The sequence below is a fragment of the Cervus elaphus genome, chromosome 6, assembly GCF_910594005.1.
Source record: "Cervus elaphus chromosome 6, mCerEla1.1, whole genome shotgun sequence".
In the NCBI taxonomy this organism is placed as follows: Eukaryota; Metazoa; Chordata; class Mammalia; order Artiodactyla; family Cervidae; genus Cervus; species Cervus elaphus.
In genome coordinates, this window is record NC_057820.1 from 31,326,176 (window position 1) to 31,349,666 (window position 23,491).

General features: G+C 36.5%; 1 protein-coding gene across 1 annotated transcript; it reads left to right on the forward strand.

Annotated features, from left to right (window-relative positions):
* The first annotated feature begins 986 nt into the window (after positions 1–986).
* Positions 987–19,218, forward strand: LOC122696512 (UDP-glucuronosyltransferase 2B4-like). The gene is made up of 6 exons (XM_043906586.1): positions 987–1,735; positions 2,487–2,635; positions 12,286–12,417; positions 14,538–14,625; positions 15,488–15,707; positions 18,895–19,218. Exons 1-6 carry the CDS (start codon positions 1,006–1,008, stop codon positions 19,172–19,174), a joined length of 1,599 nt encoding a protein of 532 aa, XP_043762521.1. The 5' UTR covers positions 987–1,005; the 3' UTR covers positions 19,175–19,218.
* Positions 19,219–23,491: the final 4,273 nt, after the last annotated feature.

Sequence of the window (23,491 nt, forward strand, 5' to 3'; positions counted from 1 at the left end):
AGTAGCAGCTCAGCCTGGGTAATGGCCAGTCAAAACCAGAATTAGGAATAACAGGGTGAGACCCAAATAAATAGCAGCATGGCCACAGTTCTTAAGGACAAGTCACTGACTTAGAACCTGGGAGCTGGGCACAGATCAGAAACTCTAGTTGCACAGATAGTAAGGCACTGTGACACCTCGATCAGGGAAATTGGGTACAGGAGAGATGGGGAGACTCCTTGACCCCAAGGTCAGGTCTCACCACAGTGGCATTTCCAGCCTCAGGAAGGACACAGCAGCAGGGCCCCTGGGGAGCTGAATCAGTGTAGGTGTGCACTGTGGAAGCACTCAGGAGCAAGGCTGCAAAGGTCATGATGATGAGGTTGCCGGAGTTCCCTTGCGTGATTGTTCCTCATGGGCTGAAATCCCTCCGAGGGGATCTCTGCCCGTGCCAGGCTCCTCTGAACTGAAGGAAGGGGTATGGGGGTAAAATCTTTCCCATGCTTTTCTACACAGTAGTCCTCAGATTTTGCAACCTGCAGGGTTTCCACTGCTTCTTCATTGTAGCCCAGAAATTTTGAAAAGTAATTTATATTGGTTCATAGTTGTTCATTTATTGTTTTTCTTGTTTCTGTGAAGTATGCAAGTGTTGGGACCTCCTAATGTTCCATCTTGCTTATGTAACCTTTCTCTCATTCCATGTCAAAGTGACTGAAGACACAAGGGCCTCTCACTTGCTATTGTTTTACACCAGTCTTCCTTCTTACATAATTGATACAACTGATTTGTGTGTACAAGGTCATCGACTTTTAGCTGGGTGATAGCACTGACAAATCTATATAAACACACTTATAATCTCGAAGTAGTCTACACTTTGCCCTTTCATCTGATTTCCACATCTGCTGACTATTCATGTAACCTATTTATTTGAGGCAAAGGAGTTATAATTTAACTTCTGAATGATTTCTTCTGGATATAAGCCTGAGCAATAGCAAAAGGATATAGTAATAGTTTAAACTACGGCATATGAACACGATGTCTATGAAATGGCTCTCGCTTCTGCAGCTGGTACAGCTCACTTGCTACTTTAACTCTGGGAGTTGTGGAAAGGTGCTGGTGTGGCCAGTGGAATTTAGTCACTGGATGAATATGAAGACAATTCTGGATGAACTTGTGACGAGGGGTCATGAGGTGACCGTACTGGAATCTTCAGCTTCCACTCTTATTGATCCAAACAAACCACTGGCTATGAAATTTGAGACTTTCCCTATATCTTTAACTAAAGATGATTTTCAGAATGTTACCAAGATTTTGATTGAGACTTGGATGCTTGTGGTGAAAGATTACTTTTGGATCCATCTTTCAACAATGCAAACATTATTTGAGGAATTTTCTGATATTGATATGAAGATATGTAGTGAAATGGTTTCAAACAAGAAGCTTATGACAAAACTACAGGAATCAAGGTTTGATGTCGTTCTTGCAGATGCTGTTGGACCCTGTGGAGAGCTTCTGGCTGAAGTACTTAAAGTACCATTAGTGTACAGCCTCTACTTCTCACCTGGCTATTTGATTGAAAAGAGGAGTGGAAGACTTTCATTTCCACCATCCTATGTACCTGTTATGTTGTCTGAATTAAGTGATCACATGACATTCATGGAGAGGGTAAAAAATATGATATATGTACTTTATTTTGACTACTGGTTTCAGCTGTACAATGAGAAGAAGTGGAGTCAGTTTTACAGTGAAGTACTAGGTAAGTCAGGCTTCCCTAATGGCTGAGTGATAAAGAATCCGCCTGTAAATACAGGAGATGTGGGATAGGATCCCTGGGTTGAGAAGATCCCCTGGAAAAGGAAATGGCAACCCATTCTGGTATTCTTTCCTGGAAAATCCCATGGATGGATGAGGCTACAGTCCATCAGGTTACAAGAGTCAGACACGGCTCAGAGACCAAACAACACAAGACAACTAGGTAATTCATGTTCTTATTTGGTAGCATTAAATTCTGTCTTTCCTTGTGCCTTGGAAGGTGAGTTTGTATAAATATAATTTCACATAAACCTGTCTCAAAAAGTGAAAGAGTGAAATAAAGATATAAAATGACCCATCAATCTTAAAAATATTATGAAAATGCTTAAATTATAGGGTAAAGTAGAACCCATTACGAGTTTCAGATACCAGGAATTCATATACCAGAAATTGAAACACATAGGACTTCTGCAAGTGAATATTATCCAACTCACAAAACTTCTTTTTTTAAATTTAAAAAAATCACTAGAAATCTCATAAAATGTCTTAATAAATGAAGACATGTACACAGAGAATTACACATATTATATTATACTATGTTATGTTTATATTTATCAAAGAACAGATACATTCAAACATCTTTGACCACATCATCCCAAACTCCTTTACAAATCTACCTAAAGTATATACACACGGCAATATTCTCATTTGATCCAACATTTATTGTTGTTTTTTGTTTTTTATTTCACTTTCAGGAAGGCCCACTACATTAGTTGAGTTAATGGGGAAAGCTGAAATGTGGCTTATTCGAAACTACTGGGACTTTTCATTTCCTCGCCCACGGCTACCAAATGTTGAATTTGTTGGAGGCCTCCACTGCAAACCTGCCAAACCCCTGCCTAAGGTCACCTGCTCCTCTTTGTTCTTCTTTGTTAACTTTGTGTTTTCAATAAGAATTATTCTGCATTCTTCATTTAAAATGTTTCATTACAGTGAGTCAGATGTGGGAAGCTGGATAAAGTGACCTTCTAGTTAGATACTGATATCTTTCTATATGAACAAAGTATCTGAATTTCACTGTCATTACCGAATAAGCTAGAATATGTGGGACACTTTAAGAATATGTCAGTTAAATAACAGCTTCATTATTCGACACATAATGAAGCATAATCAGATATCCACTAAACAATATTTATAGTTATATTACATTTTATCTAAGTAATATAATATTAGCTATATTATTACTATTATTGTAAGGTTATAGGATAATTACATATGTCACATATTCTAGAAGTGAGTACTAACATACACTAATGGTGTAGACACAGTTTTTGCTACCTGATACTCCACATGGAAAGACAGAATACAAGCAAGTCATAAAAATTGTGTGACAGTGTTATAAAAGGGAAAGCACAGAATGCTAAAAATATCCAGCATGAATCATAGACATTATCTCTGATTCACTGATAATTAAGGTGAAATCAGAAGAATGCTCAAGAATAAACAGAAGGGATAGGGCAGGGGTAGCAGAAGATAGATAAGAAAAGCATGTAGAGTAGTAATGGCAGTTGCCAAGAAGTCCAAGCTTCGTCTAAACAGGAAGAGCCCAAGTAAAGAGACAGATGATGCTGGTGAAGTCAGCTGGCAACAGACAGCAACTTCAAACATCTAGTTAGGGTATTGGGAAAACATTGAAAGGATTGAGAGAGAAAAGTGCAGTCAAATATTGTTTAAACAGTTTTTCCTGGTAGCTCAGCTGATAAAGAATCCACCTGCCATGCAGGAGACTCCGATTGGATTCCTGGGTGGGGAAGATCCCCTGGAGAAGGGATAGGTTCAGTTCAGTTCAGTTGCTCAGTCGTGCCCGATTCTTTGCGATCCCATGAATCGCAGCATGTCAGGCCTCCCTGTCCATCACCAGCTCCTGGAGTTTACTCAAACTCATATCCATCGAGTTGGTGATGCCATCCAGCCATCTCATCCTCTGTCGTCCCCTTCTCCTCCTGTCCCCAATCCCACCCAGCATCAGGGTCTTTTCCAATGAGTCAACTCTTCGCATGAGGTGGCCCAAGTATTGGACTTTCAGCTTCAGCATCAGTCCTTCCAATGGACACCCAGGACTGATCTCCTTTAGGATGGACTGGCTGGATCTCCTTGCAGTCCAAGGGACTCTCAAGACTCTTCTCCAACACCACAGTTCAAAAGCATCAATTCTTTGGTGCTCAGCTTTCTTCACTCCAACTCTCACATCCATACATGACCACTGGAAAAACCATAGCCTTGACTAGACAGACCTTTGTTGGCAAAGTAATGTCTCTGCTTTTTAATATGCTGTCTATGTTGGTCATAACTGTCCTTCCGAGGAGTAAGCGTCTTTTAATTTCATGGCTTCAATCACCATCTGCAGTGATTTTGGAGACCAAAAAAAAAAAGGCTGACACTGCTTCCACTGTTTCCCCATCTATTTGCCATGAAGTAATGGGACCAGTTACCATGATCTTAGTTTTCTGAATGTTGAGCTTTAAGCCAACTTTTTCACTCTCCTCTTTCACTTTCATCAAGAGGCTTTTTAGTTCCTCTTCACTTTCTGCCATAAGGGTGGTGTGATCTTCATATGTGGTTATTGATATTTCTCCTGGGAATATTGATTCCAGCTTGTGCTTCTTCCAGCCCAGCGTTTCTCATGATGTACTCTGCATATAAGTAAAATAAGCAGGGTGACAATATACAGCCTTGACGTCCTCCTTTTCATATTGGGATAGGTTACCGACTTCACTATTCTTACACTTCCCTAGTGACTCAGACAGTGAAAAATCCATCTGCAATGTGGGAGACCTGGATTTAATCCCTTGGTTGGGAAGATCCCCTGGAGGAGGGCATGGCAACCCACTTCAGTATTCTTGTCTGGAGAATCCCCATGGACAGAGGAGCCTGGTGGGCTACAGTCCATGGGATGGCAAAGAGTTTGACATGACTGAGCAGCTAAGCACTATACTATAATATTGCTTAAACAAACAAACAACAAGACAACAAGCAACATGTAGTCACTGGGTTAGATGTCAAGGGTAAATTGTGGGGGAAAAGACCACTTTGCAGGTTGTTGCTAGATGTAGGTAACAATGAGTGAAAACTAGACTACACTATTCATAGCTATATGACCATACTATAACTTACGATGTTACCAACCTTATATTGTTGAGAGAAAAAATTTGTAAGTACATGTGAAACATCCAAAATGTCACTGGCATATTCTCAGTGGTTCAGAAGAAATAGTAACTGTTGTCATTATTTTTATTTTGTTATAACATACTATAATTAACCCAATATGTGCCAGCCACCTTGATCTAATTCCTAATTGAAATTGATTTTCTTATCATCAAGATTATAGTATTCAGCAAACTGCTAGAGATTAGATATCCCATGGAGTGTTTTAATGGTCAACTATAAATGTTTACATAAAAATTAATGAAAATAATTTAATAAATTTAATAAAATTTACTCTACATAAAATTTAATTTAACATACTTAATGTAAACGTTTTTAATGTTAGGAATTTTTAAGATTTTTGCCAATCAGATATATAAGATGAAATGCTAAAATCTTTTTGTGAGTTTTGAGGCTCTTCACCTGTGCTTTGGCTAAAATGAACATCCTTCTTCTATCATATAAATGTATGTATTTATAAGGAATATTTAACTACACTAAATCATATATAATATTTAGTTGAAAAATATCAGATATAATAAAATCACAATTTTCTCTAACATTAAAAAAACATAAACTGGAATTACCATTTTCAAGATTAAGAAATTTCTTTTTATGTTCCATCAGGGCTAAACCAACTTTCTAACAGAGGTGAGGTAATATCTCATTGTGATTTTGAAGTACATTTCCCTGATGATTAGTGATTTTGAGCATCTTTTCATATACCTGGTGGTGATTGGGAAGTCATCTTTAGAAAATGTCTATTTTGTTCTCCTGCCCACTCTTTAATTGAATTTTGTTGTATGAGTTCTATATGTATTCTGGACATTAACCCCTCATTCAATATGTGGTTAAAACATTCTTTTTTTCCATTCTGTAGGTTGCATTTTCACGCTGTTGATTGTTTCTTCTACTGTGCAGTTGCTTGAAGTATAATATAGTACCACTTGTGGATTTTTTTCCTTTTGTTGTGGTCTTGAAGTCATCTTAAAAAAAAATCATTTTTAAGGCCACTGCCAAGGAGTTCCATACTTACCTTTCCCTTTAAGAATGTTATGGTATATAACATCCTTTATGGATGTTATAAGTTATAGTCTTATGTTTAAGTCTTTGGAGTTATTTTAAGTCATTTGGAGTTATTTTCGAGGTGTCTAAGGCAGGGGTCTCACCTCATTTCCTGTGTTTATACGTATTCAATTTTCTCCAAAAAGAAAGAAGTGACTATTCTTTCCACGGGGGGTTTTCTTGTTGAATTGGTTGGCTATATATTCAGGGTTTTAATTCTAAACTGTATATGAGGTTGCAATTGTCTATTTGGGGGCCAGTACACTATCATTTGAAATGTTGCAGCTTTAGTATAATTTAAAATTGGGAGGTATGATACTTTTGGTAAGGTGAATATTTTAACAATATTAAATCTTCTGATCCATGATCTTAGGATGACATTCCATTTATTTGTGTTTTCTTCTGTTTCTTAAAACATAAACTTTTTTTTTTTTTTAGTTGGAGGCTAATTATTTTACAATATTGTAGTGGTTTTTGCCATACACTGACATGAATCAGCCATGGATTTACATGTGTTCCCCATCCTGATCCCTGCTACCTCCTCCCTCCCCATCCCATCCCTCTGGGTCTTCCCAGTGCACCAGCCCTGAGCACTTGTCTCTTGCATCCAACCTGGGCTGGCAATCTGTTTCACACTTGATAATATACATGTTTCAGTGCTATTCTCTCAGATCATCCCACCCTCACCTTCTTCCACAGAGTCCAAAATTCTATTCTATACATCTGTGTCTCTTTTTCTTTCCTGCATATAGGGTTATCATTACCATCTTTTTAAATTCCATGTATATGCGTTAGTAAACTGTATTGGCGGAGAAGGCAATGGCACCCCACTCCAGTACTCTTGCCTGGAAAATCCCTTGGATGAAGGAGCCTGGTAGGCTGCAGTCCATGGGGTCTCTGAGTCCGATGACTAAGCGACTTCACTTTCACTTTTCATTTTCACTCATTGGAGAAGGGAATGGCAACCCACTCCAGTGTTCTTGCCTGTAGAATCCCAGAGAAGGGAGAGCCTGGTGGGCTGACGTCTATGGGGTCACACAGAGTTGGCCTGAACTGAAGTGACTTAGCAGTAGCAGCAGCAGCAGCATACTGCATTGGTGTTTATCTTTCTGGCTTACTTCACTCTGTATAATGGGTTCCAGTTTCATCCATCTCCTTAGAACTGATTCAAATGTGTTATTTTTAATGGTTGAGTAATATTCCATTGTGTATATGTACCACAGCTTCCTTATCCCTTCGTCTGCTGGTGGGCATCTAGGTTGCTTCCATGTCCTGGCTATTATAAACAGTGCTGTGATGAACATTGGGGTACACGTGTCTCTTCCAGATCTTGTTTCCTCAGTGTGTATGCCCAGGAGTGGGATTGCTGGGTCATATGGCAGTTCTATTTCCAGTTTTTTAAGGAATCTCCACACTATTCTCCATAGTGGCTGTACTAGTTTGCATTCCCACCAACAGTGTAACAACATAATCTTTATAGTTATCACATATAGATCTTTCATGTCACTGGGTAAATTTATTTCTAGTTATTTTCTTCTTTTGATGCTGTTCTGAATGGGATGGTTTTCTCAGATGTTTCATTATTTGTATATCAAAATTGAGTTGATTTCTGTATGTTGCTTTTATACCCTGCAACCTTACTAAGCTTGTTGATTAGTTGAGTTTTGGTTGAATCTGAGATTTTCATACAAAAAAGTCATGTCTTTTGCAAACACACACACGCACACACAATTTACCTCTTCCTCTCTATTTAGGATGCCTCTTATACTTTGTGTCACCTAATTGTTCTAGCTAGAACTTCCAGTACTATGCTGAAGCACTGTGAGAGTAGGAATCCTTGTTTCATTTCTGATTTTAGAGAAAAAGTTTTCAAATATTCACTGTTGAATATAATGTTAGCTTTGAGTTTGTCATATATGTTCTTTATTACATCATTATGTTCCTTCTATATCCGATATGTTGACAGTTTTTATCATGAAAGAATGTTGTATCTTATCAAATGTGTTTTGTACATCTGTTTGGAAAATCAAGTTATTTTATATTGCATTCTATTTGTGCAATGCATTAAAATTCTTAATATGAGTACACTGATCCAACCTTGCATCCCAAGGATAAATCTCACTTGCTCACTCAATAGAATGCTTTCACTGTGTTCTTGAGTTTGAACTGCTGATATTTTGTGGAGGATTTTTACATCTATACTCAGTGTGGGTATTGGCCTATCATTTTCTTTCCTTGTAATGTTCTTATTTATTTGGTATCATGGTAATGTTGGCCTTGTAGAATAAGTCTGAAAATACTCCTAACCTCCTCTTTAATTTTTAAAGATTTTTTTCAAAAACTTACATTAATTATTCTATAATGCTTCAAAGAATTTACCAGTGAAGCCATCTGGTCCTGGGCTTCTGTGTATTCTTAGGTTTTTGATTAATGATACAATCCCTTTACTTCTTAAAACTGTTGAGATTTTCTACTTCTTTCTGATTCAGTCTTGATAGGTTGTGTTTTTAAAAAGTTATCTATTTTTTTTCCCATGTGTGTAATTTTTGGCATATAGTTATTGATAGTTGTCTCTTGGGAGCCTATGTACTTTTGGAGTATCAGTTGTAGTGTCTCCCCTTTCTTTTCTTATTTTATTTATTTGAGTCAGTTTTTTTCTTGCTTAGTCTGGCAAAGATTTTCAATTCTGCTTAGCTTTTTGAAAAGACAAAGGCAAATACTGTATATTATCACTTGTATGTGAAATCTAAAAATGCTGAATTCATATAATAGGAGTAATATGGTGGTTACTAGGGGCTAAGAGGTGGGAGAATAGGAGAGATGTTCTTTAAGGATACAAATTAGTATTTCTTAGTAAACAAATCCTAGAGACCTAAGGTACAGGATAGTGAATAGAGACAACAATATTTTATTATTATCATCATCATATTTACTTAGAGAATAGAGGTTAACAAAAATAGAAAATATAATTATATGATAAGTGGAGGTTCAAAACATCATTAAAATGTCAATCATATAACTGTATATAAATGTATCAATCATGTTATACACCTTAACTTACATAATGTTATATATCAAATATATTTCAACCTTTGCTAAAAGGATATAAATTTGAAAATAAGGATATCTCTGAATGGAGCATTTCAGTACATCTTATTTCCTTTTATATAAATTTTCATACATTTGCATATTTTCTTGCCATGATCTTATATTATTTTCACAAAGATATCAGAGTATGAAATGAATACATCCACATCAGTGATTAATTTGTACAGATAGTATATATTAAAATAATACCAAATCGATGTATCTTTCACAGCATAGATGAAACAGCTTTGGTTAGCGAGCCAACATGACAATGCAATGAAGACAAGTAAATTTAAAGCTACTACTGGTCAGGAAAATTTTGCTCCTCTACATTTATTAAATGGGATCATTGAGCAATGTGTAATTATTCTAGTATAGAGTGTGCATTTTTTAAATTAGAAAGGAAAAAGGACCACAAGACAAAATAATTCAGAAACAATACAGGCAAAAACAGATTCACGTGGAGTTCTATATCGTTTAAAGTGAACTACTAAAAAGGTGACCAGATCTCTGCTGCAGAGAGCCCTGGGGTACCTCTCCCACTGCTGGGCAGGTGCTCACTGGGGGCACTAAATAGGGGGCTCTGAGGGTCCTTCACCACAGCTGACATTATCCATCCTACTGCGACATCAATTATGTAAAGGATAAAGGGCGCCCCAGGTAAGCAAATTCAGCATTATGGTCAGTCAAATCAGTAACTACACAATTATACCTCTGGGTTATAAACAGGACTTATAGGACTGTCTCATAGAACTTCCCAACAATAATACCAGATTTCTCAATGTCAGGGGTTTATAATTCAGACAGTTTGGGAAATTATGACAAATTTTAAGATAAGGATTATAGAGCTGAGTGAATGATAGACTTAAGTGATTCAAACATAAGTTTTCATAGTGCTAATAGAGAAATGAAATATTAATGACCAAAGATAATTCTCAAGAAAAAGCATGTCTGGAATAAATAAATGATTTAGTAGACCTATAATAATAAAGAATTTAAGGTCAGTTGAATCCTGCAGTAAGACTTCCTTCTAAGAATCTATGTTAGTAATTAATAACATAATAGATGAAAAGTCTCAGTATAATAGTGTTTAACAGTATCCTCTTGCCACCAGTGTGTATTGGCCTTATCTCATTTCCTGCTTATACACAAATATATTTGCATAAATATACATAATACTTCCGCTTCACTGACTATGCCAAAACCTTTGACTGTGTCGATCACCACAAACTATGGAAAATTCTGAAAGAGATGGGAATACCAGACCACCTGACCTGCCTCTGGAGAAATTTGTATGCAGGTCAGGAAGCAACAGTTAGAACTGGACATGGAACAACAGACTGGTTCCAAATAGAAAAAGGAGTACATCAAGGCTGTATATTGTCACCCTGCTTATTTAACTTATATGCAGAGTACATCCTGAGAAACACTGGATTGGATGAAGCACTAGATGGAGTCAAGATTGCTGGGAGAAATATCAATAACCTCAGATATTCAAATGACACCACCCTTATGGCAAAAAGCAAAGAAGAATTAAAGAGCCTTTTGATGAAAGTGAAAGAGGAGAGTGAAAAAGTTGGCTTATAGCTCAACATTCAGAAAACTAAGATCATGACATCCGGCCCTATCACTTCATGGCAAATAGATGGGGAAACAATGGAAATGGTAACAGACTTCATTTTCTGGGTCTCCAAAATCACTGCAGATGGTGACTGCAGCCATAAAATTAAAAGATGTTTGCTCCTTGGAAGAAAAGTTATTACCAACCTAGACAGCATATTAAAAAGCAGAGACATTATTTTGCCAACAAAGGTCTGTCTAGTCAAAGCTACAGTTTTTCCAGCAGTCATGTATGGATGTGAGAGTTGGACTATAAAGATAGCTGAGCACCAAAGAATTGATGCTTTTGAACTATGGTGTTGGAGAAGACTCTTGAGAGTCTCTTGAACCTCAAGGAGATCCAACCAGTCCATCCTAAAGGAGATCAGTCCTGAATATTCATTGGAAGGACTGATTCTAAAGCTGAAACTCCAATTCTTTGGCTACCTGATGCGAAGAACTGACTCATTTGAAAAACCCTGATACTTGGAAAGATTGAAGGCAGGAAGGAAAATGGATGACAGAGGGTGAGATGGTTGGATGACATCACTGACTCAATGGATATGAGTTTGAGTAAACTCTGGAAGTTGGAGATGGACTGGGAAGCCTGGCATGCTGCAGTCCATGGGGTCTCAAAGAGTCGGACATGACTGAGTGACCGAACTGAACCCCACATAATAGAAGAAATCAACCTCATATCACACATTTCTTTCCCAAGGACCTCAGGGATGATTTATTTTTAAAAGAAAAAAAAAAAAAAAACCCCACCATTATGGAAAATAATGGGTTTTTTTTTTTCAAAATTTAAAAATATTTTTTCAGTGCTGAATATTTATTAGCACAACTAACCAATGTCCAAAATGTGAAGTTAACATATATAAGGAACATGAGGAGGAAAATCACTCTATAAACTGTATAGTATGTGGCAAGAATAATATAAAACATATCAACACCTGTGGCTCAGCAATTTCTCTTCTGTGGGCACATATACAAAAGAATTGAAATTATTACCCCAATGAGATATCTGTACATGTGTATAAAAGCTCAACTCAGAAGAGTCAAGAGGTTGAAGCCACCCAAGGGTCCACCAACAGATGAAACAGTAAACAAAATGTCATATATACAAGCGATGGAATATTACATTTAAAAGGAAATTCTGACAAATGTCACAACATGAAGGAAACTTACACTAAGTGAAATAAGTCAGTCCATAAAAGGCAAATACTGTACAATTCAACTTGTAAGAAGTTTCCAGACTAATCACATTTGTAGAAACAGAGGGTAGAATGAAGCTTGCCAGAGGCTAGAGAACAAGGAATGTGGAGTTTCTTAATGAGCATAGAATTCCAGTTTTGCCAGATGAAAAAAGCTCTGGAGATTGGTTTCACAGTGTAAATATACTTAATGATGCTATATTATGCACTTAGGAATGATTAACAAAGTAAGTTTCATGTCATGTGTATTTTACCACAATATTTTTTTTAAATCTCCACTCCAGATGATATTTGATTTCCTCGGTTTAGTTGCTGGTAGCAATCCCTTCAATAATGTTTGCTATGCTCCTTCTCTTTTATGATGGAACAAATTCTTTTTTCACAGGAAATGGAAGATTTTGTGCAGAGCTCTGGAGAACATGGTATTGTGGTGTTTTCGTTGGGGTCAATGATCAGTAACATGTCAGAAGAAAGAGCCAATGTGATTGCATCAGCCCTTGCCCAGATTCCACAAAAGGTACACACAGTAACTTAACAGTGAGCAACTAATTAATGTCTGTGAAACTCTATAAAGGGTCTGATTTTAGACATTTTCCAACAGAAAGGTAAAGTATATGATAACTCCAATTTATCTCTCATATATATAAACCAAAATATACATATAGGTGCTATAGAATTACAAGGAGTGTCTTTCATCCATAATAAATTTAAATTAACATTGTAATAAAAATAGAATTATATTAAAGAGATACAGTATGAATTTTGGTATTCTAATGGTATCATGGGGCCGGAGAAGAAACCACCAAATTCTGCTTTGTCACTTGTTCCATTTCCTTGAATGATATCTGAGGTACAGTACACATACAAATGTTCTCTGGGGTTAAATTTTAATAGAAAATATATAACACAATAATATAACAATATAACACAATAATGTTAAGCAATATTTATAGAAGGCCGTTGTGCTTCTTGCAGTGTACACTTAACATGTAATCCTGGTCTTTTATGTGTCCCATAAATTTTGGAACAGACCTATCAGTGTGTTTTTCAGAGTGCTACTCAGACAAAGGATGGACAAGATTCCCCCAACTGCCATCCAACCACACTGATTTAGAGAAAAGAAACATCTGCCTCTCTGGTTGACTAAGCCCTGCTAAAATCTGAAGCAGGAAGATCAATGTGAAACAGTGAAGACAGGGTCCTGCCCTTAAGGTGAACTCTGTAAAGTCTGGTCCTTAATGAACTCTGCTTCTAACCTGTCACATTCTTCCTCCTGATTGAAGAGGGAGAAGGGACTATAAGAAGCAGTCAAGCATAAGGAAGACTGGCATGGTGAAGATTCAGCTGCCTTTTTCTTCAGAAATTGCAACAGTAACTTTTTTTCTAATATATAAAGTACCCCTGGGGTCTTCAGATATTTGTGAACAACTTTTTTAGTTTGCAATCTGATAGGCCTCTCTTAATAATCTATGCTATTTTTTGCTGAGAAACTAAAATTAATTTACATTCATTCACAGAGCAAATAGAAGTTAAATACTAATAAATTATAATCCAGTTTATGAGAATTGCTTGGAATTCCAAAGTTGTTCCTTATTTTTGTACTGGATCTAGAGACCACACTAATCAATTCTGTGAATGCTTTATGCTACATTGTTGAAGTATTCCGGATCAGTTGAATAAACTTTGGTGCCACTATTTTGGAACTTTTTCAATAGCCCTATTGTCCCTTTCAAATTGTCAACTGGCTCTTCTATTCTAAAGGTAAAACAACCAACTCTAGTAATAATGGTAATACTTTGGATTCATGTCAAAAAATTCCAGTTGTCATTGCTTTTGCAAGCGCTTAACAGTTTATAACTTAAATGAAACTATACTTCCTAAGAAGCACAAATTAACTTATTATTAATAAAGTATGAATAAGCAAAGGTATTTCTTTCTAAGTGGCTGATGCATGCATTTTCCTCTCTGTAACAAAATGTGTGAAATTCTAATAAAATAACTTTTGTTATACTAAAATTGATATAACTAAACTCTCTTTTATAATGGTCACAAAGAAATCAGTGAATATTAAATTTGAAGATGACCGCTAATGTAAAAAAAAGGTAAATAAGTGTAGGTTACGTGTCATCTGTCACTGTCTCTTTGTACTTGAAATAAGACCACCTAGAAATTATTTAACTTTTCATGTTGGCACTGGCATCTGAATTGTCTATGCCATCATGTGTATATCAAATGTAGGTGTTCCTCTTCATGTCAGGGTATTGTGCGTGGGTGCTAATTCACTTCAGTCATATCTAGTTCTTTGAGACCCTATGGACTATATCCCTCCTGGCCCCTCTGTCCATGGGATTCTCCAGGCAAAAATACAGGAGTGGGTTGCCGTGCCCTACTCTAGGGCATCTTCCCAACTTAGGGACTGAACCCACATCATTTATGTCTCCTGCATTGGCATATGGGTTCTTTACAAGCAGCGCCACCTGGGAAGCCGGTCAGTGTAATAACAGTTAATATTACTTAATATGCCCTCATTTCTTACATGTCATATGGAAGACATGTAACTACATGTATTTTGATCACTTTAGAATTGTAACTTTGAAGCTCAACTTATAGAATAAGAGATTACCCTTACCCTAACAGGTTCTATGGAGATACGATGGCAAAAAACCAGACACCTTAGGACCCAATACTCGGCTGTATAAGTGGATCCCCCAGAACGACGTTCTTGGTAAGACTTAGTAGAAAAAAATATTGAAGACTTGGGTAAAGCTGAGCAAAGTGACAGCACTTCAAAAGGAAACAAATGTATAGAGAATTATTAAAACACTTGAAAAATGTATTATTTTATTTTTATTTCCTAAGCAAGGGGAAAAAGGAAGAATGCATAACAGTTGGCCTTTTATTCTACACAGTCACACCCCTTATGGCCAGAATCGTTATTTTGGCTCTAATTTCTACTCACCGTGATCTTTTCAATAACTTCCTGGATTGTTGTTCTGTCTCTGAATTCTTTCCTTATACCTCTCTTTTCTCCTCTGTAGGGGCATGCTAAATGCTACTAAAAACAAGTTCCCTTTTTATTACAGGTGACTTTCCATTTTCTCTAAAAGAAAAAAATCTGCAATCATTTTTATGACACAATAACACACTTCATGACAAAAGGTTGCTTTTCCTTCCTCTGGTTCCAGTGCCACGACCATTATCCTTCTTTTCCCCTGATACCATTCCTGTCAGACTAAATGACTCCATTATATCTTTAAGAGAATAATTTCTGGCATGCCCTCCTCTTTATTTTGCACATGTGGTTTTTTTTACCCAGAATGTTTTCTCAAGTTGTTCACCTGCCAATCATGGATTCATCTGTGACGTTCAAGTGACTCAGCACTTCTTTCACAAAGTCTTCATTTACCCTTTCAGCAGACATAGCAGTTTCTTTTCTGAGTTCTGAAAGCAATTTAAAAGCAGTCTCATATGTGTAATAATCTGTTATCTTAAAAAACACTGCTTCTTTCAGTGCCTGATAAAGCCCATTTCTCATTTTATTCTGAAAGTTATAATTAATTATTTTATTGAAATTCACTCAATCCTAGGCCATCCAAAAACCAAAGCCCTTATAACTCATGGTGGAAGCAATGGCATCTACGAGGCCATCTACCACGGCATCCCTATGGTGGGCCTTCCTTTGTTTGCTGATCAACCTCATAACGTTGTTCACATGACGGCCAAGGGAGCAGCTATCAGATTGGACTTGGAAACAATGTCAACAGAAGATTTGCTCAATGCATTGAAGGAAGTCATTAATAATCCTTTGTGAGTATACAGTTTTTACCTGACATTCTATCCAGAGAAGTTCTCATGTGAAGGCCAAGGAGGCAGAAATGAGCCTTCACATAAGTATAATGAAGAGTAAGATTTACTCAATGCTTTGAAAACAGTCAATAATAACCTATTTTGAGTGTCTCAACATTTTTTTATGGTTGTATGGGAAAGGTTTGTCAGTAGTTTAAAGATAGTAGAGAAATTCTGAAAGACTAAGCATTCAAATGAGAAGAATCACTGAAATGGTAATAGAAGGATTAAGACACATTTAGAACAAAGGTAAGTAGGGAAACATGCATCGTATTAATATGAACACTCATCTGCCCACTTTACTTTCTTTCTGCCTGTGAACTCCTCAAATGTTTTAAACTCTACAAAGATACTTTATTTTCAGTAAACTCCTTTGACATAATCAATCTTAAATTCCCATTACATTTAATATTTTCCAAGTTTTCTATGCTAATATTCTGACCTCATCACTGATAAATGGTTAACACCTAGAACTTTCTAATTACTCAGTTTCAACTATGTAAATAATATTTATAAATACAGGTTTATTCCTAGGTTTTCTGATTGTGATAATTTTTGTCTAATTTAGAAGAATTATAAATCTAAATGCAATTGATTTGGAAGGATATGTTGAGATATTCCTTTTTAAAAAATTTTTACACAATTTTTAAAGCCTATTTTCCATTCAAAATTATTACCAAATATTGGTTATGTTCACAGTGTTGTACAACACAACCTTGAGCTTATATTATTCCCAGTAACTTTAGCTTCCTACACCCCTATGCGTATATTACTCTTCCTCCAATCTGGTAACCAAAATTTGTTCTCTATATCTGCAAGTTTTTAATAATACTTTGCTAATAGAACTTTCTAACTTAATTTCAACTATGTAGATATTGCTTATAAATGTAGATATATCCTGAGTTCTTTAGGTTGTGATTGATTTTGTCTTATTTGGAAGAGATATGATGGGATATTACTGTCTAAAAGCCAAATTTTCAAAAACGAGAAATATTTGATTTCCAAATCACTTCAGGATATACGTGAATTTCAGTAACACAATTATATTAATATCATAAATATGATATATATATGTTGCCCCCTATTGTTTCATAATGACTTTGCAATGAAACCTTTTGAGAATGTATAGTAGCACAGTGTGTATTTGTGTCTTTATAGCAGTGCTATTTAAATTTAATTTTAGGACAGCTATTGTCCTAAATGAGCACTGCAAAAAAAAAAAAAAAAGCAAAAAAATTTTATTTTTTTCTTAAGTAATAGATCTTTCATTTGCTGATTCAATATAAATGTACATCTTTTAGTGTCTTCATATTTTTTTAAATTTTAATAATGTAAAGTTGGTGTCAAAAATGAAGTTGATTTTTTAGCTGCTATATACTGAATGTTCATGATATGCTACATATTTTATTTAGTATCATAGTGTTACTTTACACATATTAAGCAACTTCTTTATTGTATTCTCTTCATGAGATGGTTAGATGCTATCACTGACTCAATGGACATGAGTCTGAGCAAGCTCTGAGAGTTAATGATGGACAGGGAAGCCTGGCGTGCTGCAGTCCATGGAGTCACAAAGATTCGGACATCACTGAGTGACTGAACTGATCCCTATTGTATCACAAAAATGTTTCCTGATTACTGCAATCCTTGCAAACACCAAGTGCTCCCCCTGTTTTGACAGAAAAGGGAGAAAAGTTAACTCCATTGTTATCGCTGCAGTGCCATGATATAGCACTCTGTGAGTTAGAGTTCATGAACCATATCTCATTATTCTTCCTACTTTCTTGTCTGTTAACCATCATACCTAGGTCAGGAAAATCCCCTGAAGAGAATGGCTACCGACTCTAGTATTCTTGCCTGGAGAATTCCATGGACAGATGACCCTGGCAGGCTACAGTCTATGGGATTGTAAAGAGTCAGACACAACTGAACACATACACACACACAGTCCATCATCATTTCAACAGTAGAAACAGTAGTTCAGGCAGTGTAACTGCAATGCCTGAAAGTGAAATTTTGAGTCTTCTCCATATTCTAAAAGAATCTTGTTCTAAAAGAACAAGAACCAGGAGAACAATATGAGAAAACATTTTCTGAGAGTATACTAGATTCTAAGAATGTCTATAAGAATCAGAACGATATTCTCAAAATAAGTTACTATTTCTATCCATTTTATACAAAAATGAAAACCTGAGGAACAGACTCTATTGTGATTGGGCCTTCCAGTTATGAAATAAAAAGTTTAAAAGATAAACATGTTTTTAAAACTTAATAAAATAGGTTTTTATAAAACTAAGGGACAGAAAGAATAAGAAGCAGCCAGCAAGTATCAGAGTCAGAAATCAAACCAAGTCAATCCACTTTCATACTTTCAACCACTACTTCACTAATGTAAGATCAGTCCTCTCTGGACCTGTCTCTCAACCTCATCATAGATTTACTTGCTATATCTGGATTATTACTGCATTTTAAAACATGTTTACCAGGTCAATTAACAATTCTTTATTAGATTATTCAATCTTTGAACAAAAAAATTATGAATTTTTTTCTTTTTTTTTCATTTTGGAACAACTCATGCCACTTTAGACTACACAGTCTTTTCCCTCTCATTTTCTTTCTTTTCTTTGTAATTTTAAATCCTAAGAATTTAAGAAATCCTAGCCCATAAGCTGGGCTTCCCTTGTAGCTCAGATGGAAAAGAATCCACCTGCAATGCAGGAGACCCTGGTTCAATTCCTGGGTCGGGAAGATCCTGGCAAAGGGATAGAATAATCCAGTATTCTTAGGTTCCTTGGTATCACAAATAGTAAAGAGTATGCCTACAATGCAGGAGATCTGGATTCAATCTCTGGGTTGGCAAGATCCCTTGGAGGAGGGCATGGCAACCCACTCCAATATTCCTACCTGGAATATCACCATGGATAGAGTAGCCTAGCTGGCTACAGTACACAGTGTGGCAAAGAGTCGGACATGACTGACTGATAAGCACAGCACAGCCCATAAGCTAAGATCTCAGTCATCACCTTGGAGGAAAAGTAGCTACTTTTCTTCCACTCTGTGTTGCACTCTTTGTTACCATTTGCAAGAACATTTCACTTATTTATCTGTTATAGCTCATTCTATAAATTGATCACTGATTTTCCTTCAGCTACAAAGAGAATGTCATGAGGTTATCAGCCATTCAACATGATCAGCCTATGAAACCCTTGGACCGAGCGATCTTCTGGATTGAATTTGTCATGCGGCACAGAGGAGCCAAGCACCTGCGGCCCGCCGCCCACGACCTCACCTGGTTCCAGTACCACTCTCTGGACGTGATCGGGTTCCTGCTGGCCTGTGTGGCAACTGCTGTGTTTGTCATCACAAAGTGCTGCCTGTTTTGTTGCCGAAAGTGTGCTAGCATAGGAAAGAAGGGGAAAAGAGACTAGCTGTTTCTGAGATGTCTAGCAGGTTTGCCACATAAATACAACTCCTCATATTCATTACAGTAAGATGAATTATGATCAAGTTCGACTCCTCTTGTGACAAAATGTAAATTTTACTTTCAAGGAATTTTCTACCTGACAAAAAGTATGTCTTGCCAAGAGAAAACACTGATGAAAAATGAAATAAATAATAAAACTATATGCATACATATTGAAATTGATTATTTTAATTCAAAAGTTAATCTAAAAAGAAATGATTGTGTTTAACTACTTTTCACATGCTCTATGTAAAAACAACAATGATAAGAAGTCTACTTATAGCATGTGTCATTTTCTTGATATTCAGAATTCTTAACTTCATTTTCATGTCAAATTTTATAGGTTTTTCTTGTTATTGAAATTGTTCAATAATTGGAATTCTGTAAAAAGATTCAGTCCTTTATTTTATTTGTGAGACCACTATCAGTTCTTCATTTTTACTGTGCATGCAGTCTCAGCATCACTTCCTACCTAGAGCCATGGCAAGATATTTGCTTTCATTCAGTTTAGCTTATTTCCCAGAAGACTGTTTGTAGAATTCGAAATATAGCAACTGCTACCTGCTTCCTATTATAAAATTGAAATATTTGTGAAAATCTTTAATTTCATGACTTAATTCTCCTTTACTCATCCAATTTTAGTCACCAATTATTTTCCCTCCCATATTCAACTTTTAATAATGGATGTAAGTTCTCAACTCTATATTAAGAAATTATATAACCTAGACTCTAAATGGACTTAGAGAATTTTCATTCTCTCATAGTCTACCTGAATTTATCTGCAGATCATATCTATATCTAAATACATATCTAAGTCTATATATACTCTTACAAAACAAGACATAGCATCACTTATCTACTTGCAGATATGATGTGCTATCCAAAGGGTTTGTTGACCATAGATTGAATTAATTACTATTCCAATATAATGCATTTTGAACCACACTTTTGATTAGCATTTATCATTCTTTTGTCTCTTTATTCAAACAGCTGTTGCCTCGTTCCTTACCATAGCACTTCTATGTAAAATTCAATTCTTTATCATGACAGAAAATAACATAGACATCATGTTCTTTAAACCTGGGCCCAGTGTGACTGACATAATCAGTAACAATGAGAACAATACAAAAACTACAGATGTGTTAAGAAAAATTGGTGATTCAGATGAAAGCAATCTGAAGCCACATTCATGAAAACTGTACATCAGGAAAGCAGTTTATGATCGAAGTGGTCCAGGTGAAGAAATGAGTATTTTAGTCAAGAAGATCACCATCCACACCGTATGACATTCATCAACCTAAGACATAACTAATATTAAAAATAAAATCAAACATTGATGCTCGGAGAATAATAGGAAGATTTACCACAGGACTTTCCATATAACCCCTCTAGATAATTGACACATTTCTGAAGAAAAGCAGAAATAATATGCTACCATAGTAGAGAGTATTGTTAACTCACATATATAGGCTTATATAATTTGCCTCAAATCTATCCAGCAATAATTGTAACATAAAAAGGATTGGTAGTCACTGTACAATAAGAATGACTACAGATCAACAACAGAAACTCAAGCAGCCCAAAATGAAAATAAAGAAAGAATATGAACAGGAAATTCACAGAAGTAAAATTGCCAATGATAATTAATAGTGACAAATGTCACTGGTTCTTCAGGAATAGAAATTAAGTCAAAAAATTATTTTTTTTACCAAAACTTTGCAGAGTGATTAACCTGTTAGAACTAATTTGGAGAAGTATAATAACATGGAAAGAATCATTTTAAATGAAATTTAAACACACACTTGTTTTACATTCGAACCCAAAAGGGAGACACCATCCCATAGAGTTTAAGGTATTGTACTGGAAATGCAAATAGTGTAGAGTTAAATCACTACAAAATTACTATGGATTGGTTTGGGATCATTGCAGTTACTTAACTTCCCTATGCCCCAGCTGTTCCATCACATAAAGTAATGAAGATAAAGTAATGGTATCAATCAATTCATGGGGTTAACAGAGTTTGAATACATTAACATCATAAAGGACTAAATAAATGCTGTACATAGTGGAATGTAATTTGCACTAACTTTTCTCATTAAAATGAATAAGAAATGTCAACAATGATTTTAGTCCAATTTTTGGTGTAATGTTTCAAACATAATGATAATAACAACATCTTCTGTTAAATTTGTAGAAATTAAATATGTCAGAATTAAATTTATCATACAGGATTGGATCAAGGTGGTGGAACAAGAGGACATGGTGTTCACATCCCCCCACAAACACATCAAAAATCGATCTTTCTGCGGAACAATTCTCACAGAAAACTATCTTCAGACTGGAAGAACTCATACAAATATAGGCCCAAGAAAGATTTCCATGTAACTCACAGGATGGAAAGAAGTTGTAAGATGGGCTGTTCCTGAGAGGTATATAAAAAAGAGAGAAGGCCCAAACAGGTGAACTGTCCCCTTGGGGAACTAAGGAGTCAAGCCACAGAACGGGTGTCCCAGATTGGGATCCTACATGGAGGGGGAAAGCCCACTGGTTGCTGGGAGAACTACTGACACAAACTGCATGGCTGAGAAGTCTAGACTCTGTTCTCAGAGAGTACACAGGTGCTACTTGCCTACAAACAGTAAGGAGAAGCTCCACACTGGTAGCTTTCACCTTGCCATGCACCTGAATCCAAGCAAGATAAACTTTCCAACCTCTTCATTTCACACCACACCTTGGCACAGGATCTGGATAAGCTGGGAAAACACTCAGACTAGCCATGATGAGAAAGCCTGGGGCTCAGGTGTGCTCTGGATGGGGTGACCACTGGCAGTACTGGCACTTATTGGGCTTTGTTTAAAAAATAACCATCATCACATGCCATAGTCCATCCACCAGCTGACCAAGTGCTTTGGCTCCACCTACTCCACTGGTCATAGCAAACACCTTCTTCCAATAACACGGGAGAAGACTCTGCACATGGATATCATCAGATGGCCAACACCGAAATCAGACTGATTCTATTCTTTGCAGCCAAAGATGGAGAACTCTATACAGCCAGGGAAAACAAGACTGGGAGCTGACTGTGGCTCAGACCATCAGATCATGAACTGCTTATTGCCAAATTCAGATTTAAATTGAAGAAAGTGGGGAAAACCAATAGACCATTCAGGTATGACCTAAATCAAACCCCTTATGATTATACAGTGGAAGTGAGAAATAGATTTAAGGGACTAGATCTGACAGACAGAGTGTCTGATGAACTACGGTTTGTGGCATTGTACAGGAGACAAGGATCAAGATCATCCCAAGAAAAAAATGCAAAAGAGCAAAATGGCTGTCTGAGGAGGCCTTACAAATAGTTGTGAAAAGAAGAGAAACCAGAAGCAAAGGAGAAAAGGAAACATATACCCATTTGAATGTAGAGTTCCAAAGATCAGCAAGGAGAGATAAGAAAGCCTTCCTCAGTGCAAAGAAATAGAGGAAAATAATAGAAGGGGAATGACTAGAGATCTCTTCAAGAAAATTAGAGATACCAAAGGAATATTTTAGGCAAAGATGGACTCAATAAAGGACAGCAATGGTATGCACCTAAAAGAAGCAGGAGATATTAAGAACAGGTGGCAAGAATACACAGAATGGCTGTACAAAAAAATCTTCATGACCCAGATAATCAGGATGGTGTGATCACTCACCTAGAGCCAGACATCCTGAAATGTGAAGTCAGGTGGGCCTTAGAAAGCATCACTACAAACAAAGCTACTGGAGGTGATGGAATTCCAGTTGAGCCATTACAAATCCTGAGAGGTGATGCGGTGAAAGGGCTGCACTCAATATGCCAGCAAATTTGGAAAACTCAGCAGTGGCCAAGGGACCAGAAAAGGTCAGTTTTCATTCCAATCCCTAAGAAAGGCAATGCTAAAGAATGCTCAGACTACTGCACAGTTACACTCAGCTCACACACTAATAAAGTAACGCTCAAAATTCTCCAAGCCAGGCTTCAGTGATACATGAACCATGAACTTCTGGATGATCAAACTGGTTTTAGCAAATGGAGAGGAACCAGAGATCAAATTACCAACATCCACTGGATCATCGAGAAATCAAGAGAGTTCCAGGAAAACATCTATTTCTGGTTTATTTGACTATGCCAAAGCCTTTGACTGTTTCCGTCACCACAAACTGTGGAAAATTCTGAAAGAGATGGGAATATCAGACCACCTAAATTGCCTCTTGAGAAATGTGTATGCAGGTAAGGAAGCAACAGTTAGAACTGGACATGGAG

Bases quoted from the DNA above. Each gene is read 5' to 3' on its own strand.
- LOC122696512 (XM_043906586.1), top strand. From the start codon at position 1,006: ATGAACACGATGTCTATGAAATGGCTCTCGCTTCTGCAGCTGGTACAG. The intron at 14,626-15,487 runs GTAAGACTTAGT...ACTCAATCCTAG, and splicing joins CCCCCAGAACGACGTTCTTG to GCCATCCAAAAACCAAAGCC. The intron at 15,708-18,894 runs GTGAGTATACAG...ATTTTCCTTCAG, and splicing joins GAAGTCATTAATAATCCTTT to CTACAAAGAGAATGTCATGA.